Genomic DNA, 17,505 nt, shown 5'->3' with positions numbered 1-17,505 from the left:
GTTATTTTAATTATTTTTTAATCATATTGTAAGTTCAATGTCCCTTTGTGTATTGTCTATCTTATCTCTTTTGCTGTGGTCAATTAGGGACTGAACTGATCAAGCAATAACTATTTTGTGATTGGCTGATTGTTGTCACATGATACAGGGTTTGGGAAAATTGGTATAACTTTGAATATTTTCTACTAATTTAAAATTCATAGTAAGTGTTATTGTATTGTCTCTTTATTCTGTATTGAGTGGTCCTTTAAATGAGAACCTCTATGGAGTTTAATTTTGCTTTAAATAATGGACACAGTGTGGTGAGTTTTATTTACTCCTGGTTTTTCAACCTAAGGCTTTGGGTACATTGTGGCCCATTTATATAATTGATGTGGTTCCTTCACTTTACAAAATTGCATAAAGTGTGTGTATAAGACATAAAGGAATATTCATCCATTTCACCTAAAGCTGTTTATACACAGCATGTGACAGAGAGAAACGCTAGAGTAGGTTCTATATCTGTCTTCTATTTTACAGACATATATTGTCTCTCCATATAATAATTCATCCATTCATTTGACAGCTGAAGCTGTAGAACAACTTCATCTTCACTACTGGCTATTTGAGCTCTTCTCTGGTTCAGTGTATTTTTCTGGATCTGCTGTACAAGTTCCTGTGACTGTGTATAACGAGGTTTGTGACACTTCTCTTTCTAGAAAATTTTAATTAAAAATAGTTTGAGATGTCTATTCTGTTTGTTTTATTCAATAATCAAATCAGCAGACCAGAAAAAAAAACCTTAAACATAATCCAGTCCGGCCCCTCTATTGAAACGTTTGGCATAAACATCGATGACCTCATATCTGTGCACAAGTAGGGAGGAGCTTCTAACGTCCCTTATTAAAGTCATTTGCTGATAAAAATCTTAAAGAAGCAAACGTCTAACTACCATCATGTGGTCTTCAGCACTTACAGGTCTCTGGCTACTGACTACATTGGCTAATGCTGCTGAAACCTGTCCAGGTACGTAACCAATAACCATTAGGCAGGTTTAGGATTTGTTTGCCTTTTTCTTTAGGTTTAATGAAAATTATGTTCTTAAGGAAAAATGTTTTTAATATACGTTTACTGTGCAACTGTAAACTCATCAATATATATAGGCTATGCAGAATAACACTATGAGTGGAGTTAACTCTGTGTTTCTCTTTGATTATCCATGGGGGGGGCTTACATTGTTTGTTTATTAATTATTTTATGTATGAAATGACAAGTTTCGATAATCAATATTTAACAATAATGGATGTTACTTAAGAACATTAAAACTGCAGATCATTTAATCTTTATATACATACACATACAGTGTTTATGAAGCACAATCCGTAAAAATAACACAGCAAGTGAAGTGGTTTTAGATTAAATTTTTAAATTTGAAATATTTTATATTCCGAGTTTTGCACCATTTGATAAAAGGAAAAATAATTTGCATTACAGCTGACACTCTAGGTCTAAAGAGTAGTAATATTTTAAACCATTTGAGAAATGTAACCAATTAGTAGGAAAATTTAAAACCAAAAAATGAGTGCAAATGCCCACAAAGAGAAAAAGTACTTTGGAATTAATCATTGTTCAGACAAAATTACATGTGATAAACAGTAAACAATACAGCGGAGCAGCAGATAAGGCTACTGGGATACTTGTTTGTATAAAGAGTTGTATTAGATGTAAAATAAATCCCTTTGAATATCACTAGTCAGATCATGAATATTGTGTGCAACCCTGAAGAGGACTTATCCAGAAGAATGAAAATAAACTAGTGATACTCAGCCTACTGCAATGGCTTATGGTCTATTTATTTACAGAGACATCTATATCTATAACTTAGAGAAGAGAAAGGAGATGGTTGATATGACATAAACCATTAAAGGGACACGAAACCCAACATTTTTCTTCCACAATTCAGGCAGAGCATACAATTTTACACAACTTTCCAATTTAATTTATTATCTAATTCAGTTCATTTTTTGTTGAAAAGAATACCTAGGTAGGCTCAGTAGCTGGGTGCTAGCTGCTGATTAGTGGCTGCACATATATCCCTCTTGTTATTGGCTCACCAGATGTGCTCAGCTAGCTCCCAGTGGTGCACTGCTTCTCCTTCAACAAAGGATACTAACACATTAAAAAAAATTGATAATAGAAGTAAATTGGAAAGTTGTTTAAATGTGTATGTTCTATCTGAAGCTGTAGGATAGACACACACCAGGCTATGATTACGGCAATCTGCCGAAACGCGTAAGCATGTGTGCTGCGCTCTGTCCCAACATTTGTGGCAGGCTGTCACTGTCCTTTTTACGTTAACTTTTTAAACTATTTTGAATAAAGCAGTTTTTACAAGGAGTGTGGTATTGTATCTTCTTTTCTGTATGTTCTATCTGAGTCATGAAAAAAAAATAGGTTTCATGTCCCTTTAACTATATTAAGGAATTTAATAGTTAATATGGAAATTATGCTTTTTTGCACTAAAAGGCAACAACAGAACAAGGGTTAATATGTTTTTGACTTGAGATCATTTATATAATGAGATTCCTTGTGCAGGGCTTGCTAAATATTTTATCTATCAATATCAAGAGAGAGGGGATTCTTTTCATTGGATGATTATAGACTTAGTAAAAATAAACCTAGGGGAGGCGATGAGATGAAGGCTGTCTTTAAACAAGAGGCTTTTTGGATCTTTACTTTAAGGATTTGGAAAACCACTAGTTATGAATATAGAAGGGATGTGATTGACTTTTGCTAATAAAGTTATTTGAAACTCTTTAGAATTGGGATGGAACATTAAGAAACCTAACTGTTCATGTAATAGCAGTACCTTTATGATTTGGATTGTACAATAGTATAAGGTAAGATGGATTAGTTAAAGGGACAGTATACACTCATTTTTATATAACTGCATGTAATAGACACTACTATAAAGAATAAGATGCACAGATACTGATATAAAAATCTAGTATAAAACTGTTTAAAAACTTACTTAGAAGTTCTTAGTTTAGCTCTGTTGAAAAGGTAGCTGGAAAGCCCACTGCAAGTGGGAAATAAGACACTCCCCCCCTTCTTTTGCATATGAAAAGACCCTTTACACAAACAGGAGCAAGCTGGAGAAGGTAGCTGACGGTATTCACATAAAACTTTGGGGCTTGGTTAGGAGTCTGAAAATCAGAGCAATGTTATTTAAAAATTAGCAAAACTATACATTTTTTTTATAAAACAACTTTATAAGCTATATAAATAGATCATCTACAAAACATTTATGCAAAGAAAAAATGAGTGTATAATGTCCCTTTAAATAAGATATTTGTGATCTGACATACAAAGTGTATATTTGAATATAGTGTAAGCAAAGTCACACTAGTTACTGCCACTTTAAATATTTGCCACATAGTAATTTCTCAAAGATATAGCAGCTAATGCATATTTTACCTGGGAACACAGTTATAGTTAATGACTATATTGTTTAGAAAACAATACAGTATATGAGTTTGTTTATTGACAGAATTAGTGTAAAATGCTTTGCAGTATTAGATAAGCTGTATCTACTGGTTCTCTCTGGTTTATCACTTTTGTTGTCAAACAATTCAACCAGATTAGGCCAGGATGATCTTTCATGAACTTTGCTTTTCTGACGCTATAACCTGTACTACTTTATGTAAGACAGCATTCTTTTCTATATAAAATAAATGCATTAATTTTCCTGATAATGAGGTCAGACCCACATGCCTGTATTTACCAGAGTTTTCTCCTCTGCCCTTTATACACAGTTGGACTACAATTTAAATTCTTTAGTTATACATAAATTACTTTTCTCATAGACATAAAGGTTGTGGGAATTGGAGAATCGGACAGGTTAACCATCCTCAGAGGTTGTCCTGGGAATCCCGGACCTCCTGGCCATAAAGGTGAAGCTGGATCACCGGGAGAGACAGGTGAATGTGGATCTTGCACTAAATACATCTAATTAGCTAAAGATTAAATCTATCTTACAGAGATAATGTAAAAACTACTTCCTGTAAAACATTAGAGCTTTTAAGTTATGCATTATTGGTAATGTGTTTATCCTCAAGCACAGAGTAAACAGTTAGTAGCCGGTCATATAACTGCTGCTACAGTTTGGCTAACAGGCCTTGCCGGGAGTATGAATGCCCATTTAGTTTACCAACAAGTTAACTAATATATTACAATATATAGACGTGATTTTCAAATAGATTTAAATATTCAAAGTTAAGGGAACAAAAATAATGAAAGTCTATAGTAAAGTTTTATAGATATAGGGCTTTATAAACTAGTTTGTACGTCCCATGAGAATAAAGCTCACTGGGACTCACATAGCTTTCTTCTCACCATTAATCCAAAATTCATGATGAACATTGACTAAGCCTTGGATTTACAGCTCGTTATGAGTACCCACGCTAATGCACAATATATTACTAATGGTTTAAAACATAATTCATTTTGTATGAATGTAAAATCAGGTCTATTGTTGGCGTTTGTGGGGCTCTGGGCCCTCAGCCTAACTCCCTTATTCCCTAACGCTCTGAATGACCCATCAGTGTCCCAACAATTATTGTGTCCTATATAAAGAATAACACTATATATTACACCTCCTGAAATTACAAACACTTCTTCGTAAACTAAATACAGGATGTACATTGCACCTTCTCATACCCTCACCCCTAATATTAAGGGGGCCCCAAAACACGGTGCAGTTGCCCCTCTTGTCCTGGCCAAAGGGCAGAACTGTGTAAAATCAGAAGAAATATCCACTAAAGTCAAGTGCACAAATATTTTAATGATAGAGCTAAAACGTGAGTTTTTCTCACACTGGAGAGTGAGAGAGTTTTGATATGAGGAAACTGTAAACATTCTTTTTTTAGATGGATATTTAATTTTATTTTGCATGCATATAATTTTATATATGCACAGTACATGTTAGATATGTAGTTTAAACTTAAAGTTAAAGTAGTAACTAGTGCTGCTGCTACAAGCTGCCAGGAGCACAGAAAGATCATTTAGTGAGTTTTTTTGTGTTTTTTTATTTGTCTCAAGAAAGAATTCTATGGATTATATTTGGTTGTTTTAGAAATACAGAATATTAAGATGTATATAAGCAAAGAATACAAATATCTTTATTTTTATTTATTACTTAAAAACTATATATTTTCTTTTTATAAATATACTAGTCGATAAGCCTACCCAGAGGGCAGTCTAATGTACAGTACACTAACCTAAGACCCCCTAACCTAAAAACCCCTAACCTAACACCCCATTAAATAAACCCAAATTAACTAAACTAATACATTCTAACATTACAAAAAATAAAAAAGATAACATTACGGAAAATAAAAAAAACAAATTACCAAATTTAACAAAATTAAACCTAATCCCTATTAAAATAAAGACCCCCAAAATAAAAACACCCCCTACTCTAATAATAAACTACCAGTAGCCCTTAAAAGGGCTTTTTGCAGGGCATTGCCCCAAGATAATCAGCTCTTTTTTTTACAAAAAATATACAAAGCCCCACCTAACATTAAATGCCCCCACCCCCCAACATGAAAGAACCTAACACTAAAAACCTATACTACCCATTGCCCTGAAAAGGGCATGTGTTTGGGCATTGCCCTTAAAGGGGCATTTAGCTCTTTTTCTGCCCATCCCTAATCTAAATAAAACAAATCCCCCCCCAAAAAAAATCCTAAACCTAACCCCCAGGAGAATTATTTTGTAACTCATGCAAACCTGCTTACTGCAAGTGGCCATATAACCGCCGCTTTGTAACCTAATTTCCACCCATGAGGTTACGGAGATAAATCACCCTGCTCTTGTGTGAATTCTTATGCAATAATGCAGTGTCTGCTGCCTGTCTCCCACATAAAAGGGCCCAATAATATATGGGGCCCTTAGTCTGAATTTCAAATGAGTAGTAGATTTTATTCTGACAAATTCAAATGTTACTTCTATTTTCCCTGTCTCTTGTATCACAAGACAGCCAATCACAAAGCACATATACATATATACTGTGAACTTTTGTACTTGCTCAGTAGAAGCTGATTGCTTAGAAAGTGTACATATAAAAAAACTGCATATTCTGATTATAGAATTAGTGGAAAGTTTTTATTTTTTTAAAGTGCATGCTTAATTTGAATCAAGTTAATTTGACTTTAGTGTTTCTTTAACTATTTAAATTTATTTTGCAGGAATAAAGGGTGTTGCAGGAATACCAGGAAAGACTGGACCCCCAGGTGGGAGAGGTTTGGTTTCACTACACATATATAGTTTATTTATCTGGGATATTTGGAATAAAACACACACTTATATTACAGGAACAATTCTGTAGGTTGTCAATTAAACAGTCATTCAAATAGGCAACTGACTACTAAGAAAAATCCATTTTGCTTTGAGTAGTTACAAAAATAAATCTTAATTTGATCTTAAACTACTAAAACTAAAATTGAAACGTATTTAATTTAGCTAATTAAACTATACACATACTATTGGTCCTTGTTGATTCTGTAATTCAGATAGGTCAGTCTGTGGTAAGTATCATACTCAAATCTTCATTGATAGTGATATTGACATCACCCTGAACAAGCTTGCTCAGGTGATTGACAGGACCTTCTCTTGCACTATTAGTTGGCATTACACACTCAAGTGAGTGTTCAATGGTACATAAGGGCAGCGAATGTTCAATGGTACATAAGGGCAGCGAATGTTCAGCTGTGCGCACAGATTCTCAAGTGCAGAACCTATCTGCACAGTGTTAGTAATAGGGCCTCATGTAATTATAACATAGCTGTTGGGTTTTATTTTGGAATAGCCAGTTTTAAACATCATAAAGTTGTTTTAGGAGCACATTGGAATTAATGGCAGCTGAAAAACTAAAAATTAGATGTAATTTCTCAGCAACAGATACATTTTCAATATTCTCCAATAGGTGTAAAGGGATGAATGCCATTTACAACTAATATTTCTAAATGGGAAAGATTGTTTTAAACACCTATATCTCATTCATAAATCTTTCATTTTGACTTTCATATAAGGCAAGCAATTTAAAACAATTTTCCAATTATATTTTATCATTTTTTTTTGTTTTCTTGGAATTCTTTGTTGAAACCTAGGTAGGCTCATATGCTAGTTTTAAGTCCTTGAAGGCCACCTGCATTTTGACAGTTTAGACAGTGCTAGTTCATGTGTGCCATATAGATAACATTGTGCTCACTCCCATTGAGGCATTTAAGAGTCAACACTGGCTAAAATGCAAGTCTGTCAAAAGAACTAAGATAAGGTAAAAAATGTATTAATATAACTGTGTTGGTTATGCAAAACTGGGGAATAATAAAGGGATTATCTATTTTTAAACAAAAACAAATTGGTGTAGAATGTACCTTTTAAATAGTGTTACGTCCTTTTCACTAATGTTTATTTCTCTGTAAGTTTATAAATGTTTATACAGCCTTTTCTTTAAGGGACATGAAACGCGTTTTTCATCATTCATACAGAGCATACACTTTTTTAAAAAGTTCCCATTTTACTTCTATTATCAAATTTGCTTTGTTCCTATGGTATTCTTTGTTATGGAGATACCTAGGTAGACATCTGGAGCACTACACAACATGAAATAGTGCTGCCATCTAGTGTTCTTGCAAATGCATAACATTCTTGCAAAACTGCTGCAAAAATAGTTCTAAAGTGCACACTCCTGAGCCTACCTACTTACTTAAAACAAAAAAACGATACTAATAGAATGAAGAAAATTTGAAAGAAAAATGAAAGTGTAACATTGTTTAAAATTAATCATGAAAGAAAAAAATGGATTTCATGTCCCTTTAAAACTATAAACTGGAATATTTCTAACTTCAACAGAAAACAGGTCAATATTTAATTTACCACTTGTAATATATCTTGCACTTTAAGGATTTAATCCAATAAATTGTTCTTGTTTTGTGGACAGGTGAACCCGGCACCTCTGGAATCAAGGGGCAAAAAGGTGAGTTTTAATTTAAGGGGTATTAAATACAGAGTATACTGTGAAAACAGTTACATCTGTTAAACAACATATCACTATGAGATATTTGTAATAATGGTTGATTTTTTTAATATGACAGACAGAGCTCCCAATAAGATCTCCTGAAGATCCCCCTGAAGAGCCCCTGACACGCGTTTCGCATTGGGAGCTCTGTCCCCCTATTTTTAATCTGCTTGAACTAGCATAAGTTAAGGACATTATAGCTATTTGTGTTTGCTACAATTTTTAATTAGAACATCATTAGACTATGCTACATGTAAATTAGATCCCATATAGCAGGAGCTTATATATCAGTCTAGCATTAGCTATAAATGTAATACATCATTCTAGATTGATCTTTTATATCCATTATTGATATCCAGGAATACTTTCTCCTAACTGGTGTTTATATCTATTATAATTAATAGCATAAGTCCTATATTCATTATTTAAACATTTTATTTAAAAATGAGGTCCCTTTGATTTTCATAAGCTGCTAGTGCAATGTGTTTTTATTTTATGTTGAATATGGTGTGTATGAATATCTTTTATCAGAACATAATTCATTTAAGTTATGAAAGTAAAAGGTCAATTTTAATCTGAAACATTTAGTGCTCCTAATTTGATTTAACAATGAGTTTAGACTTACTTTTCAGTCTTTCTATAAGACTTAGTAAAACTGATATCTTGCACAATTACTATAAACTTTAAAAAGATTGTATTACAATATCAAGATAATAAAAAATTTACTTAATGAAACTACAAAAAAATAATTAAAGTTTTGCAGAAGTGTTTACAAATTTTATGGGTAAGCTGGGGGATGTGCTGATGAGTTTATGGAACCTAGGGGGCAGGGTATAGAAAGTTTGGGAACCAATGGAGTGATGAAATAAATTTATTCAAACATAATTTCACCTTCACAAAGAGCCACCTCTTCATCCTTATTAATCTCGCCCAAGGGACAGTAAACGTGCACAGTAGAAATACATACTAATACAATAATATGTAGTCACGTAATCTAACAAGAGTGCTAAATGTTGACAAATAGAAAAAAAGTACATTAATATAAAACATATAACCTTTATGTTGTTTTATTTTATTTTGTTTGTTTGTGTAGTCTAATGAAAACACCTAGATTTACAAGTTCTGAAGGCAGTAAACTACACAAATATATTAGGATTAGTTTTAGAGGGATTTCAGTGCAGGCTTGAATGAGCAAGAGTGCAGCTGATAATTAACAAGCAGCAGTCTTCAGATTGATGCTTTCCAACCTATACTCCAGCTCTGAGCTGGTGGTTTGCAATCACCCTGGACTATTCCAACCAGCATGATTGGCCAAGCGTGAGCAGGAGACAGCGTTGCTGTGATGCCCGGCGTAAGGTTAATAGGAGCATACCTGGTCTGCCCAGAGTTATGTACATTAGCCTTTATCATGTTATGAATATATGTTTCTGAACCTCAAATTAAGTGTAAACTATAAAAAAAAATCAAATAGATTACAGGTCTATGGTCTACTGCTGATAATTTCACCTATAAGATATGTCATACAGTGTCTATAAGGTTCAGACACAGAGGAACATACTGTATGGACCCATGGTCTTGGTTGCTACCGCTTATCAATTAGAACTATTTTCCTTTTTTTTTTTTTTAGCTATGTCTATTTCTTGCCAGCTAACTATTTAGATTAAACATTTAATCTACAATATATATTACTTTTGGGTTTATGCAAAACACAACTTGCTAAAAAGCATATTTTTTTGGCCAACAGGTGAAAAAGGAGACATTGGCAAAGCTGAACCGCTATATGGTGAGTGATCTACATTATGGCTCAAGCCGTAACTACTGATAATTTGGGTTGAATCTTATTCTAGTACTGTTAATATTATCAGTCTATAAAGGTTGTATTTTAAACAAAACATTTCATCTGATTGTAAACCCATCTGAAAATAATTTATGAGAATCTGAATCTGTAACATTTCTTATTTGATGTTTTAGCTGCAAGGAACTGTAAGGAGCTTCTGGATCAGGGAGAGGTCCTAAGTGACTGGTACACAATATACCCAGATGGCGAGCGACCCCTGAAGGTGCTGTGTGATATGCACACCGATGGAGGAGGCTGGATTGTGAGTACTGAGTAGTCAGCTAGCACAGCTTCTCTCTTATATGAGCACTTTATGATTGATTAATCTTTTATCGCCTTCTATAGAAATTCAGAATTTAATATAAAAATATGTTGACTAGTGGTGACTGTACAGGAGAAAATGGAGCTGCAAGTGAACATTGACTCTTTGTTGGGGTAAATTGGTTGACTCAGGAACATGATTCCTATTAAGAACCTAATGTACAAGGGTGATAATAGTTTGGATTATGTCCTGCTGAGATATAGATAGGTGATCCATAGTAATTGATAAACTACAACAAAGTACCCTGATAGAAAAAACAGGAAATAAGCCAATAACTTCATCAGGGTCAAATACTTTTTATCAGTCCAGTCTTACAGTAATACAACCGGTAACGCACAGGTTACAAGTCAATCTTTTCCAGGATCAACTATCTGTAAGCAGTCAATGCCTTCAATTGTATGGCAAGGAGCATGCACACGACAAACCAGTAACTTTGCCAGGGTAACATTCAATTTAAGCAGCACAAGTTTGCAAAAGTACAGCAGGGAGCACACAGAGGGTTAGCCAGTAACTTTGCCAGGGTCAAGTACCTTTAAGCCGTTTGAGTTTGCAAAGGTTCAGCAAGAAACAGAAGGGAAGCCAAAAACAAAGCTAGGGTCAGCAGGCAAACGGGAGACAGAAACCCTAGGTGATCATCTTAAACAGGTGCAATATCCAAGCATCAGCTAGCTGGTCACTAAGGCCTTTTACACTGATGCCCAACCTTGTTTCCTACATGCCTTATATTAGATTCAGCAGTACTGTACCTTCAGAGATAGGGGCCGGACCCGCCGCAGGCACTGCTTTTGGGTGTAACATATATAGAAATGACCAAGACGTTCAAAAATACTTATAAATCAGGCAGGATAGTTGTTTATGTGCATGTTTTATATGTATATAGTTCTGGATTTGAGTAACTTCACTGTAAATAGTTAATGGCATTTTATTGTCCCCCATGAATCAAACCTTCAACTGTAAAATAGCCTACATCAAATCAAATGCGTATATGACCAACTTAAGGTATTATGATGCCATCTTAATAATAATGTAGTTAAATCCAATACAGCATCAAAGTACAACTGACGGGGATTTATTACAGAGTTATTAACACAAATGCATCATTATAGTACTGATGGTCTTACAGATATAAAGGTTATCCTACCTTCTAGAAGTCCACTTTTCAAACCGTGTCACACATGTGACTTTACATCCGCCATCTTTGAGTTGAAAATACAATGATGAGAAGCGTCAAGGGGAACAAGTCTGGTAGAGTAAACAATAGACTGTCTACCGGTATAAATAGGTACATAGAGGTTTACCATTGTTAGGATTTACGTTTACCATATTAGGAATGTGTTATAAACAGAGTTTTATGATATTACACCTAAACCTATAAATGTGGACACCTCAGCTGATAAAATACTTGTGAATTAATAGATACGGCACAGGGTAAAAATGTGTAAATCTAGATAATAAATCTTATATCACTGATGCCATCAACCATACAATTTAAGTATAAATTTAAGTATTTCTTTTATGTTATTAAATGTGCAACTGCAATATATAAAAAGGACTCAGTTTGTAATTGTAAGTAACATCATTTGACAAGTTTGTAAATAAAGAGCCTGAAAATGTTACATATTTTTTAGACTTTATAATTACCATTGAAATCTGTATAGTTACTGAGGAAAAATATAATATATTGAAAAACATGAAACTATGGCTGATATTGCAAATTGGTAAATATAGTATCACATGATTAACTGGCAAAGTAAAGAAAACTTTGGATAATTGCGGCAGTCGATGGATCTAATTTATCAAGAGATCGTTGTTGTCCTCGGCCAAGTAGAGGCGTAATTTGTCTTGTTTTAGAGAACTTTGGGCAGTGACTGGTTAAATGCTTGTGCCGAGGTATATTGGGTGCTTTTCTGGTTGTAGATGGGATAAAGAGAGGCCCCGTGTGTTTATCTTTAACAAAGTAATTTCAAAGTTTTTTAAAGCAGAGTTTAAATTTTCTGTAGGAAGGAGCGGAAACAACGATTTCTAATGTTTTCTTTCTGGAATCATAATTTTTTTTTTGCAATTATGTATTTAGCCACTTTTTTAATTTAAGAGGTACTCTGCAATGTGGCACAGTCATTTTTATAAAGTCACTTTTGTATACAAATTTTGTACATAACATACAACAAAGCACAAAGTTTAACCCTTTGAGTACTAAGCACTTTCCCACCTGTTTTTTTTTTAACAAATTTTTTTTAACTTTTTTTTTAACTTTTTTTAACTTTTTTTTAACTTTTTTTTTTCCAGACCCCCAAGACTTACACTGTTGGAAATGTTAGGCGATTACCTTTCCAATGGTGGGTGTTGGGGGTCTGTAGCTGCTTAGATGTCTGAGATACAGGCTTCTAAGCAGCATGCCCCCTGCTCCTATACTTAACATTGTTAAGTATAAATAAAGTTGCGTGGTGATGTCATCACGTTATTGCGCGTGACGTTACCATGCAAAACGGGAAGCCCCGACAATGCCTGTCACTCTACAGGCACGATCGCCGGGGTCAGAGCGGTTGGGAGCCCCCAGATCTCCCTCAAGGTGGGAGAGTGCTAGTGACGGCTCTGAGCCGTCATTAGCACCAGAATGGGAAACTCTGTGACGGCTCAGAGTCGTCATTAGCACTCAAAGGGTTAAAGGGACATTAAACACATTGAGAAGGTAATATAAAATGATAAATTATACACACACACACACACTATATATATATATATATATATATATATATATATATATATATATATATATATATATATATATAACACACAGAGGAAGTCCAGCACTCACTTACAAGCTCTCAGCTAAGATTTAAAGCAAAACTGGAAGAGTTAATTAATGCATCTGGCCAAATAGGACAGGTACCACGTCAAGGTATCTCCCAAAACCTGGGTCTCTAATACAGCCATACAATGCAAGCTCTCAATCAATCTGGGAAGAAGTCAAGGGTTCACAGACTTATGTAATCACCCTAGACATATACAAACCTGGAAGGGGACTGCACTTTCAGACTGGACTGAGACCCTATGGGCCTTGCACCAAGACCTGTCTGGGGTAAACTGCTTGTGACTCTGGGTACAGCACAGCTTCCTGTGAGTGCTATTGAGCTCCCAGGGCTGAGCATGTTGCAGGGTTATAGGGTGTGTACCCAGTCCAATCTGGGAGTGCAGTCCCTTTCTGTGTTTTCTTTGCAATATACTTTCATTATTTATTTTGTCTTCTACTCCCATAATTTCAGACTGAAAACTGTTAGAAATGGAAGTGCAGAACACTGTTATATTCCACACTGCCATTGGCTTCACACGCTAGTGACCTAATTATAACTGTCTCTAATTGTCCTTAGCAGATAAAGAAACCTACGTTACAACATGGCAGCTCCCACTGTTTTATATACACTAAAACTTTACACCTATTTTGTCATTATTTAAATAACTAATAAAACTGAAAGCAACATTCTATATAGCATTTATTTTGTGTTTAATGTCCTATTAAGGTTTCATTATTTGAAAGCTGAAACTAGGAATTTGTTCTGTTTTTTTCCTCTCATTTGAAGGAAACCTTGAACTCTGGCAAAAACTTCTTTTATTTTTTACATTTTATTTCTTTATAAAAATATTTTCTAGACCTCCAAAAAGTCTCACTCTGTTGCAACCATCCATCTCAACATCCCTGCTACAATTTATAAGTAGTGATGTCCCGAACTGTTCGCCCGCGAACAGTTCACCGCGAACTTAGCTTGTTCGCGTTCACCGATACGGGCAAACATATGCAATGTTCGATCCGCCCCCTATGTGTCATCATTGAGGAAACTTTGACCCTGTATGTCACAGCCTTCTGACACATTAGAGCCAATCAGCATCAGACACTCCCTCACAGACCCTCCCAGCTTCTTGGCAGCAGCCATTTTAGACTCATAACGACCTTGCTTTCTTAGTGAGAGGAGCTTTTGTGTTGCTGCTGCTGACATTATAGGGAAATAGATAGCTAGGCTAGTGTATTTAGTGTCCACTACAGTCCTGAAGGACTCATCTCATCTCTGCTGCAAGGACAGCACCCCAAAAAGCCCTTTTTAGGGCTATAACTTCAGTCGTTTTTTTTTTCTTTGTATTTTTATTTGCATTTGCCTGGCTTTCAGCCTGTGTGTGAGGCTCACAGCATATGCTGTGATTAGTGCCACCACTGATATCTGCTTAACATTAGTTTAAATTTAACCAACAAAATTTTGAAATTATTTTGCTAGTGTAATTTATTTTCATTTTCTATCAGGCCTGTGTCTCAGGCTCACACAGCATAAACTGTGGTTCATTGCTCTGTGCCAGCCACCACTCATATCCGCTTATAACATTATTTTAAATTTTAAAAAAAACTTTTAAATCATTTTGCTAGTGTAATCTAATTTCATTTTCTATCAGGCCTGTGTGTTTTCCTGACTTACAGAGCATGCTGTGGTTAATAGCTTCCCTACCTTGGCTATCAGCCACGACTCATATGTGCTTAACCTTTTTTTTAAAAAAAAAAAAAAAACTTTAAATCATTTTGCTAGTGTAATCTATTTTTATTTTCTATCAGGCCTGTGTGTATCTGACTTACAGAGCCTACTGTGGTTAATTGCTGCCCTCCCTAGTCTATCAGCCACGACTCATATGTGCTTAACTTTTTTTTAAATTCCAAAAAAAAAAAACTTTAAATCATTTTGCTAGTGTAATCTAATTTTATTTTCTATCAGGCCTGTGTGTATCTGACTTACAGAGCCTACTGTGGTTAATTGATGCCCTACCAAGGCTAGCAGCCACGACTCATATGTGCTTAACCTTTTTCTTTAAATTAAAAAAAAAAACTTTAAATCATTTTGCTAGTGTAATCTATTTTTATTTTCTATCAGGCCTGTGTGTTTTGCTGACTTACAGAGCATACTGTGTTTAATTGCTGCCCTCCCTAGTCTTTCAGCCACGACTCATATGTGCTTAACCTTTTTTTAAAATCCCCCCCCAAAAAACTTTAAATTATTTTGCTAGTGTAATCTAATTTCATTTTCTATCAGACCTGTGTCTTTCTCACTTACACAGCATACTGTGTTAAATTGCTGCCCTACCTACCAGCCACGACTCATATCTGCTTTACATTATTTTAAAGTAAAAAAAAAAATTTAAAATCATTTTGCTAGTGTAATTTAATTTCTTTTTCCATCAGGCCTGTGTGTTTCTGCCCCACATCAGTGTGACACAGATTAATTTTAAATATAGTGTGACACAGATTATTATTTTTTTCCCACCACTTATATCTGGTGTAACAACATTACTGTAAATTCTATGTAAAACATTTTTTTACATCAGTCCTCTTCTAGTGTTATTTAATTTTAGTTGCCAGGCTGCCATTAGTGCCAGCCTGTGTGTCAGGCTGCCAGCATATACTGTGCCTACTTCCATCCTCAGTGCCAGTCCACGACTACTATCTGGTGTAACATAATATTACATTTTGTAAAAAAAAACTTATTTAATATTAGTTCACAGGCCAGCCTGCCACCACTAGTGCCAGCCTGTGTGTCAGGCTGCCAGCACATACTGTGCCTAGTTCTATGCTGAGTGCCATTACTCCTATCTGTTGTAACATTTTTGTAACTTTTGTAAAAACTAACTGTTACATCACTCTGCTATTGTTATTTAATTGCAGTTGCCTGCCTGCCAGCGTGTGTGCCAGGCCCTTGCCAACTAGTTACACCAATCAAATTTGTTATAACAGTAGTTTAAATATTAAAAATAATAAATTTTTGACTCTGAAAGATCAGTCTGCTAGTGTAATCCAATTGCAGTTGCCTGCCTGCCAGCGTGTGTGCCAGGCCCACTTGCTGCCAACTATTCCAACCAATCATATTTGTTATAACAGTATAGTAAATATTTAGAATAAATCATTTTTTGCCTGTGAATCATCAGTCTGCTAGTGCCTTTGAATTGCAGTTGCCTGCCTGCCAGCGTGTGTGCCAGGCCACTTGCCAACTAGTTACACCAATCATATTTATTCTAACAGTATTATAAATATTTAAAATAATAAATTCTTAGATTGTGAATCATCAGTCTGCTAGTGCCATTGAATTGCAGTTTCCTCCTGCCTGCCAGCGTGTGTGCCAGGCCCACTAGCGAACTAGTGCCACCAATCATATTTCTTGTAACAGTATTGAATTTTTTTTAAATCATAACTTTTTTGACTGTGAATCTTCAGTCTCCTAGTGCCATTTAATTGCAGTTGCCTGCCTGCCAGCGTGTGTGCCAGGCCCACTTGCCAACTAGTTACACCAATCATATTTGTTGTAACAGTATTGTTAATATTTAAAATAAAAAAATGTTAGATTGTGAATCATCAGTTTGCTAGTGCCATTTAATTGCTGTTTCCTCGGGCCTGCCAGTGTGTGTGTCAGGCCCACTAGCCAAATAGTGCCACCAATCATATTTCTTGTAACAGTATTGAATTTTTTTTAAATCATAAATTTTTTGACTGTGAAACTTATGTCTCCTAGTGCCATTGAATTGCAGTTGCCTTTCCATGCCAGCCTGTGTGCCAGGCCCACTTGCCAACTAGTTACACCAATCATATTTGTTGTAACAGTATTGTTAATATTTAAAATAAAAAATTGTTAGACTGTGAATCATCAGTTTGCTTGTGCCATTGAATTGCAGTTTCCTCCTGCCTGCCAGCGTGTGTGCCAGGCCCACTAGCCAACTAGTGCCACCAATCATATTTCTTGTAACAGTATTGAAAAGATTTTAAATCATAACTTTTTTGACTGTGAATCTTCAGTCTCCTAGTGCCATTGAATTGCAGTTGCCTGCCTGCCAGCCTGTGTGCCAGGCCCACTTGCCAACTAGTTACACCAATTATATTTGTTGTAACAGTATTGTTAATATTTAAAATAAAAAAATGTTAGATTGTGAATCATCAGTTTGCTAGTGCCATTTAATTGCAGTTTCCTCGTGCCTGCTAGTTTCCTCGTGCCTGTGTGCTAGGCCCACTAGCCAAATAGTGCCACCAATCATATTTCTTGTAACAGTATTGAATTTTTTTTAAATCATAACTTTTTTGACTGTGAATCTTACGTCTCCTAGTGCCATTGAATTGCAGTTGCCTTTCCATGCCAGCCTGTGTGCCAGGCCCACTTGCCAACTAGTTACACCAATCATATTTGTTGTAACAGTATTGTTAATATTTAAAATAAAAAATTGTTAGACTGTGAATCATCAGTTTGCTCGTGCCATTGAATTGCAGTT

General features: G+C 35.1%; 1 protein-coding gene across 1 annotated transcript in view; it reads left to right on the top strand.

Annotated features, from left to right (window-relative positions):
* Window positions 1-912: 912 nt before the first annotated feature.
* The window catches only part of LOC128642770 (ficolin-1), a 22,805-nt gene continuing 6,212 nt past the window's right edge, over window positions 913-17,505 (top strand). The window contains exons 1-6 of the mRNA XM_053695565.1: window positions 913-1,005; window positions 3,846-3,959; window positions 6,231-6,275; window positions 7,985-8,020; window positions 9,807-9,845; window positions 10,034-10,161. Of these exons, the coding sequence (XP_053551540.1) occupies window positions 936-1,005; window positions 3,846-3,959; window positions 6,231-6,275; window positions 7,985-8,020; window positions 9,807-9,845; window positions 10,034-10,161 (432 nt within the window). The 5' untranslated portion in view covers window positions 913-935. The remainder of the gene's footprint in view (window positions 1,006-3,845; window positions 3,960-6,230; window positions 6,276-7,984; window positions 8,021-9,806; window positions 9,846-10,033; window positions 10,162-17,505) is intronic.

This window comes from Bombina bombina, chromosome 12, assembly GCF_027579735.1.
Source record: "Bombina bombina isolate aBomBom1 chromosome 12, aBomBom1.pri, whole genome shotgun sequence".
NCBI lineage: Eukaryota > Metazoa > Chordata > Amphibia > Anura > Bombinatoridae > Bombina > Bombina bombina.
The sequence above is the reverse complement of the archived record's forward strand: the minus strand, read 5'-3'. Positions and strand labels throughout refer to the sequence as shown.